General features: G+C 38.8%; 1 protein-coding gene and 3 non-coding genes across 6 annotated transcripts in view; all 4 read left to right on the top strand.

Annotated features, from left to right (window-relative positions):
• Positions 1-57: 57 nt before the first annotated feature.
• trnar-ucg (transfer RNA arginine (anticodon UCG)) lies at positions 58-130 on the top strand. Its single transcript has one exon. It is a non-coding gene; the product is annotated as a tRNA-Arg (tRNA).
• Positions 131-471: 341 nt separating this feature from the next.
• Positions 472-545, top strand: trnai-aau (transfer RNA isoleucine (anticodon AAU)). Its single transcript has one exon. It is a non-coding gene; the product is annotated as a tRNA-Ile (tRNA).
• A 274-nt stretch (positions 546-819) lies between these two features.
• On the top strand, positions 820-892 carry trnar-ucg (transfer RNA arginine (anticodon UCG)). Its single transcript has one exon. It is a non-coding gene; the product is annotated as a tRNA-Arg (tRNA).
• Positions 893-18,924: 18,032 nt separating this feature from the next.
• LOC141783573 (uncharacterized) overlaps positions 18,925-24,603 on the top strand; it is a 31,524-nt gene continuing 25,845 nt past the window's right edge. The window contains exon 1 of one of the 3 annotated variants that reach the window (XM_074660953.1): positions 18,925-19,582. In XM_074660953.1, the coding sequence (XP_074517054.1) occupies positions 19,514-19,582 (69 nt within the window). In that variant the 5' untranslated portion in view covers positions 18,925-19,513. The remainder of the gene's footprint in view (positions 19,583-24,603) is intronic. The other 2 variants (XM_074660954.1, XM_074660955.1) reach the window with 2 other exon arrangements.

Genomic DNA, 24,603 nt, shown 5'->3' with positions numbered 1-24,603 from the left:
CTCCTACTTAGTAGCAAAACCATGGCACTGGTGAATTGTAAATGTCCATTTTTATGTGACCACGTGGCCTAATGGACAAGGCGTCTGACTTCGGATCAGAAGATTGAGGGTTCGAGTCCCTTCGTGGTTGAAAGCTACAGCCACTTTCTGAGGAACGTGGTGGATGCGTGTTTGCGTCAGTACAATGCAAACTGACCTATCTGCCAAAATGGTGTAAGTTTCAAGATTTAATACACAGCTTGAGATAATAGAAAGGGGTTTTGCATAAGCAAATATCTTTAGGAAGGTGGGTATTCTTGCCAAACATTTTCACATGTAAAGTCAGCAATATACCAATTAAGCTATCTCTCCTCCACCAACGCCAAGCTGGTACCTGGTCACATCTGATTGACCATCTAAAACTGGTCCAAATATGTACGTTTTGTCCCGGTCTACGTTTGGAAGGAATTTTGTTTAAAAGCCTAAAAAGTAGGCCGGTTAGCTCAGATGGTTAGAGCGTGGTGCTAATAACGCCAAGGTCATGGGTTCGATCCCCATACTGGCCACATTCAGTATTTAGTCTTCAGCTGCAGTGTACGTTTCATGTTCTGGTACAAAGTTTGAAATAATAGGAAATATGTTGCTTCGCAGAAACAAATGCAGAATGTGGGCATTAATTCCACTAACTCTTAAATGCAAAGTGGGCTGTCTTTCATTTATATTTATTCCTCTCCAGAGAAACTAACTGGCCAGCTATACAGTTTGCCTTTTAGAGTAGGGTTAGCACTCTCCTACTTAGCAGCAATACCATGGCACTGCTGAATTGCAAAAGTCTCATGTGACCACGTGGCCTAATGGACAAGGCGTCTGACTTCGGATCAGAGGGTTGAGGGTTCAAGTCCCTTCGTGGTTGAATGTTACAGACTATGTCTGAGGAAAATGGTGGAGGGGTTTGCGTCAGTAAAATGTAAACTGAGTTCTCTGCCAAAATGGTGTAAGTTTCAAGATTTAATACACAGCTTGAGATAATATAAAGGTGTTTTACATAAGCAAATATCTTTAGGAAGGTGGGTATTCTTGCCAAACATTTTCACATGTAAAGTCAGCAATATACCAATAAAGCTATCTCTCCTCCACCAACGCCAAGCTGTTACCTTGTCACACCTGATTGACCATCTAAAACTAGTCCAAATATGTAATATTGGAAACGTAATTTCCACTCTGCTCTCATTTTTTTCTTCAACAAAGCAGGCAGATATTTTGGCGGGCAGTGGACGGGTAAAACCTGAAGGAGGCAGCGATGCAACACAAAGGATGCCAGCTGCCGTAAAACACCGAAGAAGAAGAAGATATTTTGGCGGGTAGCGAGCCGCGGTGAAATGTGGCGATCATCATTTCCGGTCAGTGCGCCACAGAGTATTCAATTTGAGATGACCCTACCCCGTTGAAATTTACGCACTACTCAAGTTTGTACAGAGTGCCATAGGTGCACTACATTGAAGTGTACTTCAGGAAGTACGTGGATTGGAACACACTCCAGATTTTGTCATCTTTGCATACTGCCACGCTATCTTTTTCAGCAAAGCAAAGCTAACCAGCTGCTAGCTGCAGCTTCATATTTAGCCTACAGACATGAGAGTGGTATCGATCTTCTCATCTAACTTTTGGCAAGAAAGCAAATAAGCATATTTCCCAAAATTTCAAATTAGCAAATATTTTCTTACCAAGTCCCACCATGTGTGGAGGAAAAGCAAGCCAAATCGATAAATTCTAAAATAAAAGAAGGCTTCCTAAATGCTAGAATTCTATTATCAGTCACAAACTTTCTGTACAAACTGGTGTTGTTAGATTTTCAAGATTGTTTACCCAAAAAAAAAAGCCACAGTTGATTATAATTACACAGTTAATGCTCAGAATGTCAGTAAGTCAATTTAGCAGCTCTCATGATGCTGAAATCAAGCTAAAATGCGGATCCGGACCAGTTGTAGGTGGCTGATTTTGTTGAGTTTTAGAATGTTTCATTATGCTTTTACACCCACATTTTTACTTACATTGCAGCACTGAACCAAAAGACATTCTCACTTCTCACCCACAAAACCACCCTGGGTACTGTCAGCGTGTCCTCACATTGTGTTTCTAATTCATTATCAGTGAGGCTGTTCCAGAAAATGCTGCTTGATCACATCACACACTGGTCTCCTCTCTCTCTGGAGCTTATGAAGCAACTTGTCTCCGTCTGTATATCTTACTATAATCCAGCTGTCCAAGATCATTGAGAATTCTCTCCCAGGGTGGATTTTTGCTTTCAGCGTGACCCAGATTTGACTGTTCATGTTCGGCTTGCAACGAGGAGATCTAATCTCTTGTTTACACGGCGCAACAAATCTAATTTTTGTTTTGTTCTTGTGTAAATCCAGTAAACAGCATTTGCATTTGAACGTGCTGTGTTACCAGTATTCTCTGTGCCATTTATAAGATGTTTTTATCATCATCATTTGCAGCCAGAGTCTTATGCAACGCTTGTTTAAAGTCATAGGTGGGAGATGGCACAGACAAAAACAATAATAGCAGAATGGTCTGAATTTTAATTGTCTTTCCACTTGCGCAAATGGGAAATGATTGTGTCAGTTGTGATGTCACACACTGATGTGCATCACGTCGCTATGGTTACACCAATGTTGTGATAGTGAAGCCCTTAGATTGGATTGGATAGGGAACAGGTCTGTGAGGGTGAGCTTATGGTCTGGGAAGTTGTATCCAGTCAATAAGAAATAAATAGCTGTTAAAACCAATATGTAAAACAAAAAAGGTAGAACTCTAATAAAAGCACTATATCACCTTAAATTTGTCTTTTCAGAATATTGCATAAACCTTGAAACCTTTTCTCAAAGTATGGGAAAGATTTTCCTTTTCACACCAAAACTGTCAGTTCCTGCTCCTCTAAATTCAGCTCAGTCCTATATATAGGCCCACTTGATGAGTCCACAATAGCCCTGCTTCTTTACATCGTCATACTGATGACCACAGTGTTGTTAGGAGTAATGTTATAAAACAGGCAGCCAGTGTGTCCTCCTCCCATCTGTTCTCTCTCCTCTGTCTCTATTTCTCTGTGTTCCATGACGCAAAGCCTGAGTGGGAGTGGACAAACCTTCTGCTCCCTGAGAGGACTGAGTGGGCAGCCGCCATCCGCTCTGTGCGCACCAGAGATGGAGGAAGAGATGGAGGTATATGGTAGGGAGGGAGGGGGTGGGGGGGGGGTTATTTGAACAACAGTGAGTGGAAGCCTAGAGAGATGGTGACAGCGATTGATACAGAAAAGAAATAACGGGGATGAATGGGGAACAGGAAAAGAGAGAGTGAGTGATAGTACAGATTGTAGGATGGGTTTATTGGAGGGAGATGTGGATGAGTGAGAAAATGCAGAGAGAAAAAGAAGGGGTGGGGAGGAGGAGGAGATGAGGGGATGAGAGGCTAATAATGGGGAGATAAGCATAGAAGAGCGGAAGCAGGCGGAAGACAGACAAATGAGGAAAGGACCGGTCGGGGGAAAAAAATAGCAGGAATTAGAGTGATAGGCCTTGAATGGCATCTTGCCGGGAAATGATAATTTCTGAGAACAAATGCTTTTCAAATCAACCGAGAATCAAACTGGTGCCAATGCTGGGGTGTCCAGTCAATGGTATCATCAACATGCACATCATAACACAATGCAAATGTTGCCAGTAAAACGGTGTAATTCAGTTATTTACATGATTAGTTGAATTAAAACCTTATCATCTTTTCTTTCATCCAGTCCTCATTTCACACTATTTTTTTTATATCATAACATTCTCATACTGTAATTGTATCCTCCTACTGTCTACCCCACTTATGATACAGGGTTTAAAGCCCCCTGAGATAAATGTGTGGCTATGAAAATAAGATTTACTTGACTTAAGCTCATTATCTGGTTCATACTGTATGTGACCTGTGGGTATTGGCAATATTATTTTCCTTAAGTAACCCTCATACAATGTATTAACTATGGTCAGCTATGGTTTAGCCTACATTTGAAGGGATTGTTATTGAGCAGTGAGCTTACAGGCTAACTCAGTTCAGTTGCTATAGCTAGCATATCAGCTTTGGTAAAATGGAGAAAAATACTGTCTCCAAAATTGAGAGTTTAATCATTTTTAGCCTAACTCTAAAAAATGTCCATAAAGTTTTCATCAATTCAAGCAAAAAAGTTTGAATAACATCCTAATTTGAATCTACTGCTTCTACCCCCAAGGCTGTGAGCATAGGCTAACCTAAGCTTTAACAAATGTGGCTATAAAGAAAATGTACTTGACTTAAGTTAATGTTCTGGTTCATATGTGACCTGTGGGTATTGGCTATTTTATTTTCCTGAAGTAACCCTAATACAAAGTATTAACTATTATCAGCTATGGGTTAGCCTACATTTGAAGGGATAATCAAGTTTTTGATTAACTGTACATTGAGCAGTGAGCTTAAAGGCTAATTCAGCTCAGTTGCTATAGCTAGCATATCAGCTTTGGTAAAATGTAGAAAAATACTGTCTGAGTTTAATCATTTGTGCTCGCTAGCTTAACTTTAACAATTTTTCAAGGTCTAAGTCTAATACTCACTCTCCTTTTAGCTCTGTTTTTGGTCTCCACCCCCAAAGAAAATATCAACTCTTGAGATAAATGCTGCACTATTTTCACCAGCTAGTTTCTAACTGTCTGCTGTCTGGTGCTTGGCAGGTAGTAGCCTATACAGTTGGTTCATCAGAGCTGCCTGCCGCTGCTGAAAAACTCTTTTGCTTTTTGTAACTCCAGAAAGTGTCTTGTGACAGTGGTCACTTGGTCATAGCACCACACACCAGTGGTTTGCTCCCAAACAGCCTTGAAAGATGAGCAAAGTCATAGATAAATGCTATGTAAGCCATAGGCCTACTATTTTATATATGTAAGTAACCAAAAACCCTGTAAGCTTACACATGTTTTGCCATTGTGTGCCAAGACACAGTAAAAATATCACTTAGTATGGAGGACGGAACTTGCCCAAATCAAAAAATTACTTGATAAATAAATAGATATGCCATTAAATGTAGCAAAATTAATATTACAAATAAATATAGCCATCCTGCCTCCATACTTAGTACTCCACATTTCTATAAAATTATATATTTTTTTACATATAGGTCGTTCTTAATGAGATAATTTTCCAATCTGCAGTTGCCTTTTTTAAGTTAAAAGTGTCCAATAAAACAATATAGTCATGAATCAATGGCCCTCATAGTGACCTCTGTCTATTTTTTGCTACCTCCCTCTCTTCCTGCCTTCTGCTGCTTATCTTTAGTAACTCGATCCCCCTCATGGTCCATCGGTGGCTATTTTACAATTTGGCTAAATCCAGCTCTGAGGTAACAAGTGACACCTTCTGTTTCCATGCTTCCGGTCGCTAGGCAACCTTAGCAATTATGCCACTGCCAAGAGAGGGAAGGGAGGAAGTAGCACCCCGAGGCCCCCTGCCTCCATTAATCTTGGCCGTGGCCGGTCAGGCTTCATCCACCATCTAAGTGCAGTGCTTCTATACCAAACCAGTGACGAGGGCCGCTGTAGCATGCTGTGTTTCCTACTGCTCTCATTAAATCAGCTCTGTTTCCTGTGTCATAGAGATGCATTTGGCTGGTAAGGACGCCTATGAGGAACTGATTGGGATTACACCAAAACACTCTGCTGCCCTCTGTTGTTCTCTGTGGTTATGATAATTATGAATAACTGAGTTGTTGAACTGAAAAGTTGAAAAATTATTGTTTTTATAATAATAATCTTTATTTTCAGAGCACAAGGTGGCAAATGAATTCAATTAAAATCAGAAAATCAAATGGAGAACTTAAAGGTGACAAAAGACATTTAACTGGACTGTAAAATAGGTAAAATAAATTCCAGTAATTTCATATAAAAGAAACATAGAGACAATTTAAGTAAAATAAAGTGGAAATTGAATAGTTGATATTGACTCAGTAGCTTTATTTCCTAATTGCAAAGGCTCAGTTCCCTCCAGTTGTAAGCTGAGACTCAAAGACCTTTGCCCGAGGATCTCCAGCTATAAGAACGGGCTTATGTGGGACTAAAAGGTCAGACATATAGCAATAAACGGGGTCACAAAGTGCCTTAAATCAATAAGATCTTAAAATCAATCCTAAAGCATACTGAGATAAAGTGTGAGACTAAAACAAGGTTGTTGTGGTCACAATTCTTAGTTCAAGTTAGAACCCTGGCAACTATACACTGTACCATTGGTGATGTCCCTGTATATATATATATATTTGGAGCCTTGGGTTTGAATATTTCACAGCTATTTCTCAGCTTCAATGAGCTATAAATAGTACTGTCAGCACTGCTGACTCAGCAGTGATAAAAAAGTATTCAGATTCTTTACTCAAATAAAAAGTAGCAATACCACAAAATAAAGATATAAGTAAAAAGTCCTACATTCAAAATCTGACTTAAGTAAAAGTACAGATGCATTATCTGCAAAATGTACTCAAAGTATCAAAAGTAAAAGTAGCAATTATGCAGAGACACCTTAACAGAATACTTTATTATTATGTGTGTTATATTATTGGCAGTGGTGGAAGAAGTACTCCCAGAAGTATTAACAGCAAAATGTAGGCTTACCTAAAGTACATATAAAAAGTAGAATTACCCATTATGCAAAAGAATGGCTCCTGCCAGTGTCACATCATTATATTATTGGACTATTGTTGTTGATGTATTCAAATGTCAGCAGCATTTCATAACTTTATATACTGTGCATCCTATTTTATAAACTCATTGTGTTTTTATGCGTATTTGCAACTACAGCTGTCACATAAATGTAATGGAAAGGTACAATATTTCCCTCTGAAATGTAGTAGAAGTATATGGTTGAAATGAAATAAGCATCAGCAAAGTAAAAAACTTGAGTAAATGTACGTAGTTACATTTTAAAAACCTTAAAGCTACTCACTATGAACGAATGCAATGTAAAGGGTTTTATTTTACATTATATGGAAATCATTTTCCATTTCCATTGCCATTCATTTTTTAATATGTTACACTGAATAAATTCTATGTTCTCTTTTGCCATCACAAATCATATGTAGAAGATCTTCTTTCTTATGTGTTTAGAATTGAATTTATCATAGAGGAAATCATATTTTTCCAATAGAGACATTTTACCCTAATTTTACATCCTGTGGCCGAGGTTTTGGCAAAACAAGCCTTCTACCGGGCAATCGAAAATCAATTGCACTCTTTCAGGTCATCGTGACCTGGCGGTTGATACATACTCACGTACACAATGATCCACTGTGTTGACGTAATCAGGCAGCAATTTCACAATAATTTCACTTTTGAAAGTGACTGCAGGATATAAATCATGATTGTGTTCCCAGAGAGAGGTGCTGTGTTTTCCATTCAGAGTTTCACCACACTTTGTTCCACAAGAATGAACATGACTGGAATAACACTCGAATAGAAACATGCTGCAGAGGAAAATATGCTTTTAAAGGCCAGCGTGGTGTGGCTAACATCTTATGGAAAAGGTTGCACATGTATATTTAAATTCTCACCCGTGGAGAGAGATTTCTAGCAAGGTGTCGGTAAACAGTCACTTCTTGGGTTAAAACAAAGTCAGATGAACTGACATAAAGGATTGTAGATTGGAAATTATATTGTTTAGATAGGTAGCCTATGGAAAAAATAAACCTATTTTGTTCCATAGTGATGTCATGTGTGAAAGATCAACGCGGTTTAGGCCACAAGACCAACTTGTGGTCAAAGAAGCTATCTTTAGCAACAGTGTCTGCATCAGCTGTTTAACCTGCATGCTGCAACTTAGATCATTTCTCTTTTTTCCTCTGTAGTCATCAAAAATCTCCAGTTATTCACAGTCTCAAATCATTACTTCATACCTTCATGCATTCTGTCATCTCTGCAACATACTGTGTTACAGCATAAAGGGATATTTCACTCTGAAAAAGCATGTGTTTGCCTTTTTTTATCCTTATCTATGACATCTGTGAGTCTGCTTTGGGTCAACACATATGGTGTTGCTTCTTGATATGACATATGCTGTGTTTTAATGTATTATTAATAGTTAGTCAATATCATATGTTATTGTTTTAAAATGATCACAAAACAGAAACAGATTTGTTTGACGAAGTAGCCCGACATATTGGAAAATATGCTTATTGGGTTTCTTGCTGAGAGTTCGATGTTGCACCCGATTCGACTGTTATCAGGCCATTAAAAAGGCATTATCAGTTGCTATAAGCACCATAGATGTGGGTCATTAGGGGCCTACTACGTTGTAAAAGTGAATATGAAACAAGCAACCCATTCTAACATGTCGTCAAACTGAATGAAACATCACGTTTAGGCAACAAAACTACAACTTCTTTAGGTTTAGGCAATAAAACTACAACTTCTTTTGGTTTAGGCAACAAAACTACAACTTCATCAGGTTTAAGTAATAAAACTACAACTTCTTTAGGTTTAGGCAATAAAAACACAACTCCTTTAGGTTTATGCAACAAAACTACAACTTAAGGTTTAGGCAACACAACTACAACTCCTTTAGGTTTAGGCAACAAAACTACAACTTAAGGTTTAATCAACACAACTACAACTTCTTTAGGTTTAGGCAATAAAACTACAACTTTAGGTTTAGGCAAAAAAAACTGTTATTGTTTGGGAAATAAAATTACAACTTCTTTAGGTTTAGGCAACAAAACTACAACTTTTTGGTCCGTCAGTTAGTCCATCACTATAATCCATGACTGAAATGTAATTTGGTACAGACATTTGTGGTCCCTAGAAGGTGAATCTCACTAATTTTGATGATCCTCTGACTAGCGCCACCATTAGGTTGATATTTTCAGTTAAGCTTTTTCATGGATTGCTATGAACGTTTGTGGGGCCCAGCAAAAGCCAAATGCTGCCAAAAACATTCTGCCCTAATGCCGCTTTAAGTTGACATCCAGTAGTTTTGTATTGTTGCACATACAATGTACAATACAGCACAGGGTTGTCCAACAGATATTGAACATTTATGCAATAAGTAATGCAGTCACTTTTTAAAATAAAATGTGCTCCTTTGTTTGATTTCCCATCTTGATATGAGCAGCTATACCCCGAATGTGAATATAAATATACATCTTCAGTGGAAAGAGTGCAATTTTAAACCATTTATACCTTCATTCGGCTTGGTAAAAAAATAATCTCTTGTCTAAATTTGACAGTCATTCTTCCTGTACGGGTGTGTTGCCACGGGCCAAGTGCACTGTTGTGTAAACAAGACCTGTGAAGCAATGGGAGAGAGAACCAGAGAATGAGACAAGCATTGCGTAAGTAAGCCTGTGCTTTGTGTTTTTAAAAAGAACGGTGAAGAGAAAATAGCAGCCTGGGAGTCTAAAAGTAACCCCTCCACCACAGATGGCCCCCACGCTTTCCGCCAGTGGGTCAGTGGGTGAAGGAAGAGTGGAGGGGAGTGGAGGCGAGAGGAGAGGCTATGGCCGTACGCCGCTATCCAGGGGAGAGTGTGGGCGACGCGGGCAGCAGGAAAGAGAAAGACAAGGACTTCCAAGGCCAAGTGGGCCGATGGTTTGCAGTATGCACTGCTAAAAACAGACAGCGATGACGCTCAGAGGTCAGCCGGCTGATTTGTCATCAGCTATTTCAGCATTGTTAAACAACTGACGAGGGAGAGGGAAAATATGTTGACATCACTGGTGCATGCTCACATCACTTCTTGCCCCCGCATTCTTCCAATTGTGCAATCATGAAGGCTGAGAAATCAAACACTGTTTCCTGGATTTAAGGTTGAGCCTTATTTGGTAACCATGTGGGTGAATACTTGTGTCATAGCATCACCTTTAGGTGGACTCTGGCAGGGCTGGTTGGTTTAAGGCAGGGGTCTCAAACTCGCGGCCCGCGGGCCAATTGCGGCCCGCAAGACGATATTTTGTGGCCCCCACCTTGATATGAAAGTTTAATGTTAGTGCGGCCGCAAATTTTTTTTTTTTTTTATAAAGTTTTTTTTTTGCGGGCATTTTTTTCATTTTTATTGACAGGACAGTGGATAGAGTCTTGGAAAGGGGGGAGAGAGAGTGGATGCGGAAAGGGCCACAGGCCGGATTCGAACCCGGGCCGCCGCGGTCAGGACCAAGTCTTGTTACACGGGCGCCCGCTCTACCAACTGAGCTAACCAGGCGCCCTCGGCCCGCGAGTTTTATGTGAATGGCAGTTTGCCGCGTTGTGTGTGGAAGGTCCCTTTGTTGCGCGAGCCCGAGCTGAACGAACCTACCAATCACAGCGGGGTATATGGCTCCCGGAGGCGGGCAATCGGCCGGGCTTGATGCAAGCAGAGAAACATTTCACAACAACTATGGCGGCGCCCATGTTACATCGCATAAGCTCGATTAAAGCTTGATTTATACTTCTGCGTTGAATCGACGCCGTAGCCTGACGTGCACCTCTCCAGAAATGTAACTACACGTCGCGGCGACGCAGACCGCAACAGCTGTGATTGGTCCAGTCTCTCAGCGATGCTGAGCGGCCAGGACCAAGTTCTACTTCTCTCTGCCTCCATCTTTTCAATGTTTGTTCACACAAATCCACTCAGATATATTTTCTCTTTTCGGCGTTGCAGTAATGTAAAAGTTCTGTGGTTCAACAGTTATGAGCTCCAACTCCGCTCAGTTTCTGTTTGTAGTACAAGAAGAAGAAGGAAACTCATAGAGACGCCGCCGCCAACTAGCGGTTTGGTGGTGTAATTGCAGAGCAACACAAACACAGCAGGCACAACTTTATTGCGGAGTGACACCAAGTGGAATGAATATATATCTTGTCTTTTTCAAAGCCTGCAGTGAAGAGAAAGGTTGGTGACGAGCACAGACAATTTCAGGAAAAGTGGGAGACGCAATAGAGGCCATGTTCAGAAGAACCGTTCATGTTCTTCAATGTTCCATTCATGTTCAGGACAGTTCATGTTCAGAAGAACCCATTCAAGTTAAAGAACTGTTAATAATGACGTTTGAGAAGATTGTTGTTTTTTTTAACAAAGCTTTTTTTGTGGAATACCTGATGCGGCCCAGCCTCACCCAGACTCTGCCTCCAGCGGCCCCCAGGTAAATTGAGTTTGAGACCACTGGTTTAAGGCATATAGGCCATACAGGCGGTCGTATAGGGCGCCACCTTCTGGGGGGCGCTGGTCGTGTTACAGGTTAATAAGTGAATAACTCAGACAGATAAATGACTAACTCTGATGAGCCAATGATGAACTTTGCGATGAACCTTCTAGGGGGTGTTGGTCGCCCTCTAAAAAAATATATTAATAATATATTTTTTTTTAAATGTCGGTGGGCGCTCTTCCTCATTTTCTGCATTGAGGTAACAAATTAACAAATAAAGAAAGTCTTTTTCATCTGCCCAGCCGCACTTATTTGTTAATAAAAGTGTAAATTGTAGTGAAACGGACTTAACACTTTTAAGCCAACAATATCAGGGACCAATCATGAAAATAAAATATCTTAATTTTTGTCTTAAAACCATTATGATGTCTGATGTGTGTTGCTGTTTACAGGGCTCTAGGGTTAGGGTTCAACCTCCCAGAAACCTAATCCTAGACCGCTGCCATAGGCGGGAGCTCCAAATCTGAATTTATTTATTTATTTATTTATTTATTTATTTATTTATTTATTTATTTGTTTGTTGATTTATTTATTTATTTATTTATTTGTTTGTTGATTTATTTATTTTAATTAAAGAACAAAACATTGTAACTTGCACACTTTGCTAATGTATACAGTATGTCATTGCACACTTTGCTAATGTACATAGTGGGTTATTCAATGTTTATAATTTAGATTTTTTTTATGCTAGTTGTAGTAGTCGGGTATATTTATAGTGTATTCCAATATTCTTTATATTTTGTATTCTATGGATATATTTCTCTTTTTGTTGACATGTACATTTGATGTACTGTTCCTGTGCATTGCTTGGATCTATCTATCTATCTATCTATCTATCTATCTATCTATCTATCTATCTATCTATCTATCTATCTATCTATCTATCTATCTATCTGGTCTCTGGTCCTGCTTCTGGCCAGTGTGTCAACCAAGTTCCCCTCTTCTCTTCTCTTCTCTTCTCTTCTCTTGTCCTCTCCTCTCTTCTCTTCTGTCCGATCTGTGAATGTGGATATGTCATCTCTGAATCATGGGACAGTGTCTATTTAAACCTCATAAACAAATGATGAATAACTCTGATGAGCCAATGCTGAACTGCGATGAACTCTTACATACAGTGGAATTACTTAGACACAAACGTACGGTAAATGACTAAACCCCGATTGAGGAAGAGAGAAACATTTTGGACTTTTGACCTTTGACGGGAAATGATCGTACCACCCTGTAATGCAGTCTTAGGGTTTAACAAATGATGCACTTTTGTCTATTAGGTGTCACAGAAGAATGAACAAACACCTCTCACACACCTACTCTCGGCAAACACTACTTACAGTAACACGTAGAACCTGCTCAACCTACACTCCACATGATCCGTGCAGTATCGGTGAGCCGCCAGCAGAGAGCAAACAAGGCTGCTGCTTACACTGGAGCTGTGTTTGCTGAGGCGGGCACGGGAAACATGATGCAAGTTCCAGTGAAAAAGCTGCAAAATAATCACTGTTTAAAGACGGACGAGCTACATTTATGATTAGTCAGTCACTCAGCAAATTCAAACTCCCCCAGTACACCATTGCTATCTTGCAGAGGTGTGTTGGATGTGGGAGTACTAACCATTGAAGCATGATATAAACTAGAGTATAAAGGGCCCCTACCTAATCTTGGGGCTCTATGTCAAAATCTAGTTTTACTACCATAAATATTTCAGGTGATATTATGCTAACATGCTGCATATTTCTAAATACAGTAACTTTAAGGGCTGTCAATCACAAATTAATCACACATTTTTTATCTGTTCAAAGATTTGTCAAGTATTTAATACTCTTATCAACATGGGAGTGGGCAAATATGCTGCTTTATGCCAATGTATGTACATATTTATTATTGGAAATCAATTACAGTTTTTCTCAATTGTTTACACACAAATACTGGTACTTGACACACAATGACCACAACATGTAACTCATGCACCAACCCCCTGAAGCAATTCTGCTAAACTACAAGCACAATTCCTGCTTTACACTCAAATTGCAGTTCTAAAACACACTTTTTTCAAAACACTACACACAATTCTCTGCATTTGGCACAATTTTCATGAAGAAAATCTCGTTTTCACAAGGAACACACTGTCATTCAAAATTCTAAAGTCAATTGCCCTACTACGCACACTGACTCATCACATGGGCAAACACCTGTCACACAGTGTTACAATTAGCAATCAGAGCTTTAGAATAAAAGGGCAAACATTGCTTGTGATGTGGATGAGGTGCTGTGGCCAGACCGAAACAGAAGAGAGGATGCAGCATAGTTTTTTTTACTGTAACTGTATACAGTAAATTCCTCTGTTGTTTTGTATGTAGACCACTGTATGTGCAACTTTGTGTTGGTTGGGATGTACATTGTTTTTGTGGGGAAAATAAAATATATTTGTTACCGTGTATTTGTGTGTTCTGAGTATAAAAACAATATTCTAAAATATTTTACAACACACTTATGTATGTACTGTCTGTAGTAAGTGTAACACTGAACAAAAAAAAGGCCTAAGTCATTATGATGAATGGAGAAGAAGTGTTTTCCATTCATCATAGTGTTTTACATTGAGCACATCAGTGTTCAACTGGTTCTTATAAATGTCTATTCATATGATGGTTTGTGTGTGTTTGAGAAGAAATGACATTGTTTTGAATGTAAAGTTTCATTTTGCAGGAGAATTGAGGGGTTTTGCCCATTGTGTGTGTGTTTTTTGATTTGTGTGTAGAGTTCTGAGAGTATGAGGCATGCTTTCAGAAAATGTGTGTAAACAATCGAGAAAAACTGTAACAACACAAAACAATGACAAATGTTGTCCAGAAAAACCCTCACAGGTACTGTATTTAGCATAAAAAATATGCTCAAATCATGGCAGGCAACAACAGCTGTCAGTGTGTCAGTGTGCTGACTTGACTATGACTTGCCCAAAACTGTATGTGATTATCATAAAGTGGGCATGTCTGTAAAGGGGAGACTCATGGGTACCCATAGAACCCATTTTCATTCACATATCTTGAGGTCAGAGGTCAAGGGACCCCTTTGAAAATGGCAATGCCAGTTTTTCTTCACCAAATTTTTGCGTAAGTAAAACTGAGCTTGCTATAATCATAAAATCGCAAGTTGCGTTAAATGCGTTAAAGAAATTAGTGGTGTTAAAACAAATTTTCGTTAATGCGTTATTATCTCCTTAACTTTGACAGCCCTAATAAATTTGTGTTTAGTCAAATAATCATAAATTTATGACAGCAAAGTAGGGGCTTCTTATTCATGAGGAGGATCACTGGTTAGTATCTGGTGCTTCCAAGAGGGGGGCTCAATAGGGACCCACAGCTAATGCTTGTACTGTGGGTTAATACGGCCCTGGTATAAAATGGGCATTTTTGAATACGGTTTAACTTAACTCAAAAGATATCCATCCTTCAGAGAGGCTTGTAATCTTGTTTTATGTCACCGGAAGATTACACACTTTGGGTGAAGGTGACTTTTTCTTTAGGATCTTTCAACTGAAAAACATTTTATCTGCCGTTTATATAGGATCTAGCTTAATTAATTTTTTTAATAATTATAATGGCAATAATCATAATAATAATAATAATAATTATATTTATAATAATAATTATAATAAAATTAACTTTATTTGTAGCACGTTTCTTAACAACGTTACAAAGTGCGTCACAACAAAAAAAAAGAGTTTTGTAATCATGGACTATTTTCAAGAAAATAAACCGTAATGCTTAACAGTGTTTACTTCAGGATGACCATCATCCAAAGTCCAGAGGTCGTATTAGTAAGAGTAACTCTAACAACACCACCCACCTCCACCATACCCACACCATGCTGTTCAAAGGATTTGTGACTCAATCTGGGATCTCTTCTCTGATGTAATCCATTTATTCCTTTCCTCTACAAGAGTAAAAATGCTGCCCTCTTGTGGCCAAAGATGATCAAGATAAGAATCCCCAAAAATGAGTCAAGCAGCCTTTTTAGTCTCTTTAATTTGACACATGATCAGAACAAGGATGTACTCTTTCTTTTGTCATGATTTTGGACAGTTTATATATATATATATATATATATATATATATAAGAAACGCTTACACAGGGGTTACACAGGCCTTGTTGCTATATTCAGCAACAAATTGGATTTGTATTGAGCTTGACCTGGAGCCAAGCCACAGGTTCCTTGGAAAGTTAACCAGGTCATTGACCGGAGGTGTTAAGTGAGAAAGCCTCTCACACACAAACAAGTGAGCCAGAAGCTTTTAAAGGCATAGCATTCTACAGCAGCAGAGAGATGAGCAAAAACCAAAGTTACTATAATGAATCTAATACATTGATTTTGCATTTACGACCGCAGGTTTTGAAATAGACACAATCATTTCTGGGTATGGCTGCATGAGCAGCGATAGCCACCATGGTTGAACAGGCAAAGAAAAGAAGACACACCTGAAGAAAACTCAACATAATCAACATCAATGAGTGTCAAAAAATTTTATTCAATGAACAAATATTTAACACTGTCATCTAAAAAAGTTCCAGTTATGTGCAGAATATATTGAATGATTAAAAAAAAATATTTTCATGTTGATTATTTTGTTGTAGAGTTGTTTCTTTTTTTTTGCAGAATTATTTTTACCAAATAAAAATTGAGACAATGCAGCTACAGTGCAGGACATGCATGCAACGTATGCACACATGCATCAACATCTTAGAGTAGACAGTGGTTGCAAAGAATGACATCACTGAAACTGGATGCCCCACTTACACCAATTATACCTGACATGCTCTCCTTCTTCACATCTCCCCCACTCTCTCTCTCTGTCTGTCTGTCTCTCTCTCTCTAGTTTCATGAGAGGGTCTGGTTGTTGTTGGCCACTGGAATGGCCAGAATGTGATGTCATATCACAGGATCCAAAGTGTACACACATGATAACATTTTGCCTTAATGACCCCAAAAATGTCTTTATTTTTATAAATTAAAAGAATTAAACCTTGGGTTATAACTGTCATGTTTATGTATTCACTTATTATAAGTCTGAATTCAATTGAAGTGACAATACAATCTGCAAGAGAAGAAGAAGAGTCTGCTTGGTGTAACAGAAAAGGAAAATGTGTCTTTGATAAATGTTAAGTTGGGCCGTCAAAGTTAACGTGATAATACTGTGTTAACGCAAACCAGAAAACCTAAGGAATCCATTGGTACCAACCATGTCATACTAGCTTGTAGAGAAGGAGGTTAAATAACGCTCCAAACTTACGCAACATTTTTGGCGAGGAAAAACTATCATGGCCATTTTGAAAGGGGTCCCTTGACCTCTAACCTCAAGATATGTGAATGAAAATTGGTTCTATGGGTACCCACAAGTCTCCCCTTTAAAGACATGCCCACTTTATGATAATCCCATGCAGTTTGGGGCAAGTCATAGTCAAGTCAGCACTTTGTCAGCATTTGATTTTAAAAAAGAGAAAAGTCCCACTGACAGGCAAGATCAGTACAATTATTTGAAATTTTATTTCGAATCACAATACCTTATTTCTTTAACAAAAAACATTTGCTCCACCTCAACCAAATCTAAAAGTAAAATGCCACTTCCACACGTACACTTAATGGGCCATTTCCTTGCATTGAGTGCTTTTGTTTTTGATACTTTAAGTACATTTATTAATAATACTTGCATGCTTTTACATTTTCAATGTAGAACTTTGACTTTTAATGGATGTTTTTTGTCATGTCGATCTGAATACTTACCACTGGGTAAATTATAGTTTGCTATCTATATCCCAGGAGGAAGTAAATAGATTGAATAACATGGTTTCGATTTCACTTTGTCAAAAGTATGATCTGATTTCCTTCTAAAGACAGACAGTACTAGACCCTATATGCTTTATACGGCACACATTTTGACTTGCCGTAGCAGGAAAAGCACAAGTGTAACTAATTAACTAATTACCAATGGCTACCATGGTAATTACCGTGGAATGCATAGAAATGCAATACCACCTAAATGAAACAGCCAAAAGTTTAGTGATGTTATTAATATAGCCTATATATAATGGTATCAATTACACATGTGCTTTTCATCCTAAAAGTGTATGTGTCTGATGTAAAAAATGTCTGTTAATTGAGTGTTTAAACAGATTACAATATACTTTGATACAAGCGGGGATATTAAAGGGGAACCATGGCCATTTTCAAAATTCATACATGTTATTTCTATGGTCTAAGACAGTCCAGTGTCATCGGGTATAAAGTGTGGAGTTGCTCCATAGACAATGAATTGGGAAAGATGTTGGAGATGACACTGAGAGCACCCAGGGGAATGATCTGAGTAAATGTGAACATTTTCTGTTTCACAACTGAGAACACTAAACTAGAATAAAGCTCATTTGGGTATAAAAAAATATTTTGTGGGACCACAAAATCAGTCTCCAATTAATTGGTTGTGTCTGAAATTCCATACTAACATGCTATTGAGTACGCTAAAACAGTATGTGAGATATTTTAGTATGTCCGAAACCTTAGTATGAAACCAAGTCTGCAAATTGCATTTTATCTCCGCTTAACTATTACAGTATGCAACGCTGGACACTACAGCGGCATAAATATCCCACAATGCAATGCGGTAGTGACGACAACGTTCATAATAGCTGATTTGGGAGAGAGTTGTTGGAACATTTGTGGTTAAATTTGGTGAAAAATATTGGAATGAAATAAAACACTCAACCAGCTCTGACAACACCACTGTAAGGGGAAAGGGAATACGATGTAAAAAGCTTTATTTTTTGTTTACTAATATTTCTTGGACTGTCCTAGACCATAGGAATAATAAACTGGGAAAAAAAGTTTGGAAATTTGTGTTTGGTTGATTATTTCTCTGTTGTTACAATGCTAATGGTCATTGTATTTTACATAGTTAGAAAGCCTGTTTATTTACCTTCACAATGATGTCCAACTTGTAAGGATCATGCATTTGTGGGATGAGCAGCACAGCTGATTATGTGGGTAGCGCCCAAGAAAAATTTGCCAAAATGCTCTGCCAATGGTAAACAGTGTATTCTCCTGTTGGAATTGACTCTTGTTTTGAGTTGTTTGGTGGATTGGATGATTGAACTCTCTATCAGTAACAAGGAACAAACAAGACATATTGGCTATTTTACACTATTTAACATTTTTTGTTTACCATTGGCAGAGCATTTTGGCAAATTTTTCTTGGGCGCTACCAACATAATCAGCTGTGCTGCTCATCCCACAAATGCATGATCCTTACAAGTTGGACATCATTGTGAAGGTAAATAAACAGGCGATGTAAAATATAATGCCAATTAGCATTGTAACAACAGAGAAATGATCGACCAAACACAAGTTTCCGAACTTTTTTTTCCCAGTTTATGAATGAATTTTGAAAATGGGTGTATAGCTCCTCTTTAAAAAAACACAACACAGCAACTTCTACCACCTTATTATCAGAGAAGATGAAGTTAAAGATAATTCACTTGATCAAAAGCAAGGGGCTGCTTTATCAAATCACACATATCTGTCTGCTGAACATATTTTTTTTATCGCATTTAAATGATGACCCTGCTATGAAAAGAGGAAGTAAACAGACAAGAATAATGTGGCTTTAACTCTCAGCCCTCCTCCTCCTCCTCAAGCGAAACACATGACATCACTCGTCAGCTCAGCCAATCAGAGGGCAGTATACGCTCAACGCTGGAGGAGCAGCACTCCAGTGTGTCCGCGCAGCTGCTGCGTGCATTTGCTTGTGTGTATGTGTATGTGTGTGTGTGAGTGTGTGCGTGTGTGAATGCCCAACAAGTTGATATATTATTTTTTTTATTTTTTTCCCCAAAAAACATCTTTTTGAATTAAGCTCCAGGAAGTAACTACGGCGAGCGAGGCATCTCAAGAAAGAGAGAGAGACTTTCCACTACAACAACAACGGAGACTCTAATGAACTCGAAGATAACAAGTTCTCTCCGCACAGCCTCCGAGAAGAACAAGTCACATTTACTACGCAGTTTAATGAATGTCGGCGTGTCGTTTTTTCGACACTAGTAGCTAACTTTACGCTACAGCTGCTCTGCGCTGTTGTTTTTCCTCTTCTTCTTCTGCGGTTGGCAGTCAAGTGATATATAGTCCCGTGTGCCTTCTTCTTCTTCTTCTTCTTCTCCTTCTTCTCTTTAAATGCATAAAAGTCGCTCATGTTAAGCTCATGAAGTTGTAGTAACCGTCACAGTCACCGTGATAAAAGCGTAATAAGCCATAAGCTACCCATTAATAAAAACATGCTAAAGACGCTGACGAAGAAGCTAAGAAGACATTCACTCAACGAGATACATCCTTTCCAGCTGAAGGTAAGTTTGGCTGAGTTGTAACCTTTAAATGCATCTATAGGCTGTCAGTCAGTACAGCGCACTAGATAATACACAGCACAGTACAGCTGTGAAATGAGGGTTGAAATGGGGCTTGTTTGTGAACAGCGTGGCATTACTTTTTGTCTTGTGACTTGTGTCATTTGTAGGCCAGTTAGTTGACTACGCAGCTTTTTACTTTTTCCATTCTCATGTGCAATATCACTGTTCATTGTGTGCAATATTAATGTGCATTATTACTTATTTTTCTGTTTTTGTTGGCTTACTTTACCTTTTTTATTTTACTTATCTTATCTTATTTACTCATTTTACTACATGTATCTTACTTAATTTTTATTCTATTAGGCACTTGTGCTAGAAATAGTACTTTTTTTATTTTATACACTTGAACTTGTTGTAATTTTGTTGTATTTTTGAGCAATCTCTGGCACAAGAAGTTCTATCTTATCTTTTAGCATAATGAGCACACCAGCCTGTAACCTTGCTTTGAATGGGGTTATAGTTAGGTCATTAACACTCTTTCCCTTTCTCTTTCTCACACACCATGACACAGACTGTACAGACTGTACAGCTTCCCTGTGGAAGTTGACAACCCCATAGGCTATATGTTCTGATATTATATAGGGTGTTTTCACATCTAGTCCTTTTTTTTTTTTATAGGAACCCAGTCTTCTTAAAGTGGACCAAAAAGGGGGACCAACAGGAAAGGGACTTTTTTTTGCGTTCATATTCTTAGTTCATTTGTAAGAAGGATGCAGTTCTATTTCTGGTCCACTTCACTCTCTGATGGGGCCTCAGCCCTCCTTCTGTTCACACTGTAGTTCCTACCTTCATCACTCTGCTGGTCAATGCTTTCCCCTTTCACAGTACAGCTGAAATGAAAGAAATGGGGCTTGTTTGTGAACAGCGTGGCTTCACTTTTTGTCTTGTGACTTGTGTCATTTGTAGGCCAGTTGCAGCTTTTAACATAATGAGCACACCAGCCTGTAACCTTGCTTTAAACAGGGGTTATAGTGAGGTCATTAACACTCTTTCCCTTTCTCTTTCACACACACCATGACACAGACTGTACAGACTGTACAGCTTCTCTTCACCTTTGGGACTCAGGTGGACACATGATTACATTTAACTCCTGTTATAGTCCACACACCACATGCCAGAACCACATCATCCTTTTTTTATCCATCATTCGCTTTTAAAACATCATCTTTTTATCCATCACCCTATTAAACACCATCCTTTTAGCCATCATTCTTTTACTTCTATCTATCTACCTATTTATATTTATTTTACTTTATTTTATCTTATTCTTTTTAATCTTGCCTTAATTTGATTTGCACCCTGACTGACTGACTGACAGCCAACCACCCCCCAGCCCTCTCAAGAGCACACACACACACACACACACACACACACACACACACACACACACACACACACACACACACACACAGTCAGACGATATTGATCCTGCCCAGTTATGTTGGCTTTTTTAAAGTTTTATTTATTTATTTATTTATTATTATTTTTTTTCTTTCTTTCTTTTTTTCTTTTTCTTTTTTTAATTTTTTTTCTTTCTTTAATTTCTTTTTCTCTCCGGTTTGTTTTATCCATATTTCATTTTATTTTATTTTGTTATGAGGAAAAGGAAGAAAAGAAAAAAAAGGGAAAAAATGAAGAAATATATATTTATAAAAAAACAAGAAGAGATAAAACAAAACAAAACAAAACAAAAAAAAATCCTCAACTGGCCGAGCATGGGCCATGATGCCTCAGCATCAACTGGGCTCTTCCTCCATCTCCTCTCTCCTGCCTCCAACGATTTCCTATGGATAGAAAAGGGCATAAGCCCTGAGCTATCAAACCAGGCTCACGAATTTACGATAGGATAGGTGGACGCTGTATGTAAAAAAGCTCATCAGCGGATGTATTTTTACCGTAAACTTTGTAGTTTTAAGGTGGACAACACTTTTATGAAAATGGTTAATTCTTGTTTTATCGAGTCTGTCTTGACGTTCTCTTTTATCAGCTGGTATGGGTTGCTTACCCTCAAAAACAGGAACAGGTTGCAGGGTATAGTCAAAGTGTGCAGCAAAAATTGCAGGCACCACCCTGAATGACTTGACTACTCTATTCCAAAGTAGGACCTTGAAGAAGGTTCAGTCAGTCCTAGCTGATCCTATAGCCATTCCCTGTCCATTGAGTTCAGGTTGCTCCCGTCAGGCCACAGATACAGTTTGCCTAAACTTAGGACCAATACGCTCAGAAATTCTTTTGTTCTGACTGCCATTGGTTTCCTAAACAATGTCCTGTAATGTTGCATGTTGTAAGCTTTTGTATTTATTGCCTTTAATAGGTTATTTATTGTGTTCATTGTATTTGTTTGATGACTGTGTGGTACTGCTGACTGTACAACAATTTTCCCCTAGGGGATAATAAAGTTTTCCTTGACTTTGACCTCTGTGGTAGTTGCCAACCCAGAGGCTTTTTGTTCTGATATTTAGGGTGTTTTCACATCTAGTCCTTTTTTTAAAGGAACCAAACTCAGTCCATTTAAAGTGGACCAAAAAAGGGGGACCAACAGAAAACGGACTTTTTTGTGTTCACATTGTTAGTTCATTTGAAAGAGGACTCAGTTCTATTTCTGGTCCACTTCACTCTCTGATGGGGGCCTCAGCCCTCCTTCTGTTCACACTGTAGTTCCTACCTTCATCACTCTGCTGGTCAATGCTTTCTCCTTCAATAACATTTTTTAGAGTTCCACACAAAATACTGTCCAGTTTGTCAAAAAAGGAACATGTGTGTCTCTTGTGTCAGAGGATTCGCTGCTTTTTCCTCACTTAACAGTATCGATTTTATATTGCTGTGAAAACATCTCCATCAAACAACTGTATTTATTAAAGATTCTTGCCAAAAACTACATTTTACAAGATTACACTTCATGGTAACATTATAATTTTTGTCCCAATACTAATTTCTTGAGCTTGAACGCATCATAATATAACTCAATGGAACCTCCTACATTAGCTGTTAGCTCCGTTATTTAGCCAAGCAGGACTGTGCTGCCCACCGGCTACTAACAGCTAACGTTAACTAGCTCTCCTCCTGTTGATTTCAACACAAATTTGTTGTTCACAATGTAGCATTATCAGGGATTGGTGTTTAGAAACCATTAATGCTGATCTCCTGATTGCACATTTTTACTGAATATTGGCCATCCCTAACTAGCTAAAATACAATGACAAAGGGCAAAGCAAACCTGGCGCGCGTTGAGTTTACAATGCACACGTTAAGCGAACCGCAACATGGACTGAAAGCGAACCAAACTAAGACCACCTCCCGAAGAAGTCTGAGTTCGGTTCGTTTCAGAGGGGTCTGAGATCTTTTGGAGTGTTCATATATGCGCAAAAAATGCTGACAAATTGCTCTGAGTCCGTTTGGAGGGCTGAAAGGGACTAAATGTGAAAGCACCCTTATGTTGTTTGTAAGGGTGTACGATTTTTAATTAACCTCTTAAAGATTTGCAGGCCCGCCAGCAGACCCGGACGTTATACTTTCGGAGATTGTAGTGGGCTCAGTTTAAAGCTAGACTGAAGCTACTGGCATCGTATGAAACTAGAAATCCTGAGTAATCTATTCGTGCCAACCAATGTAAATTCAATGTCATATGGCTTGTCGCGAAGAAAGCTAAATAGCACTCCAAAATTGGGCAGAAACTTGCATAGACATTTTTTAAGGGGTCCCTTGACCTCTGACCTCAATAAATGTGAATGAAAAAGGGTTCAATATGAGTACTACCCATGAGTCTCCCCATTACCCTTCCCAGACATGCCCACTTTATGATAATCACTCGCAGTTTGGGGCAAAAAACATGCAGTTTTTTACATGCAGTACACGTGTTATTTTCACCTATTCTAAAATGATATATTTGAACATATCTGCATACTGGGGTCCCTAAACCGTCTTAGAATTGCATAAATTGGGTATCACTGTAAAGCTGAGACTCTTGTGGGTTCTATGAGTCCAGTTGTATTCATGTAAAATTATGTTAGTCCCCATAGTAGCCATTTCACATAATAACTTATTTTTACTCAGATTTTATACACATGATGGTGTGTCTTTATACTATGACAGTTTTCCTAAAATTAGATTTTTAAAAAATCACAATATGTAGCCTTGCTTACTGTATTGCAATATATTGCAATATATTGAATTGTTAGCCCCGTATCATGATGCATCATGATACGTATTGTATCGCCAGATTCTTGCCAATACACAGCCCTAGTTGTTTGGTGGTATTTTCTGCTTCTAAGCACCTCAAGCCATTCATTACCATGTTAGAAGGAATTTACCGTCCATGGCTTACAGGGCCGAGCCAGATGTTTACAAGAAGAAACCAGAGATCCACACACATCAGCAAACATGTGGCATGTCAACAAACTCTCCCACTCACAGATCATTGACTCTGACATTGACACTGTAGTCCGGCTGTTTGTCATTTGAGATAGTAAATCTCTCCACACTCATTTTCCAGACATATCTGGTGTGTGAGAGAGGATATCTGTGAACCATCTAAAAAGAGAAAGGCCATAGGTGGATAGAGCTGTGTGTTGTGGGAAAGGGGGTAGCAATGGAAGCTTATTTAGATGCATACAAAGACTAGAAAAAAACAACCTTATTGTTGTGGGCTATAATTGTCCCGACATCTACATCTTTACCCTCCAATTTTCCACAACAGAGTCCTTGCAAGTGCTCCACAATTGTTGCTGCCCGCTCAGTTTGCACAATGCCTCCTTTTGGGGAGTAGAGGAGGTGAATTGTATCCTGCATGGGTCACTAACTTGCTCCATCCACAACAATATTGTGTGTCAACCAAGTGTATAGTCGCATGGCAGCCATTTTGTGCCAAAGTGCTCCCGTTCAAAGGCCCGGCTGGAGGATACAGGGGAAAGTGTGCCATCCCTGTTGTCTACTTTTGTTTGTGTTTGTTGCTCTGTTCAGTG

The sequence above is a fragment of the Sebastes fasciatus genome, chromosome 15 (assembly GCF_043250625.1).
Source record: "Sebastes fasciatus isolate fSebFas1 chromosome 15, fSebFas1.pri, whole genome shotgun sequence".
NCBI classification, from domain to species: domain Eukaryota; kingdom Metazoa; phylum Chordata; class Actinopteri; order Perciformes; family Sebastidae; genus Sebastes; species Sebastes fasciatus.
This window is presented reverse-complemented; position numbering and strand designations above follow the sequence as displayed.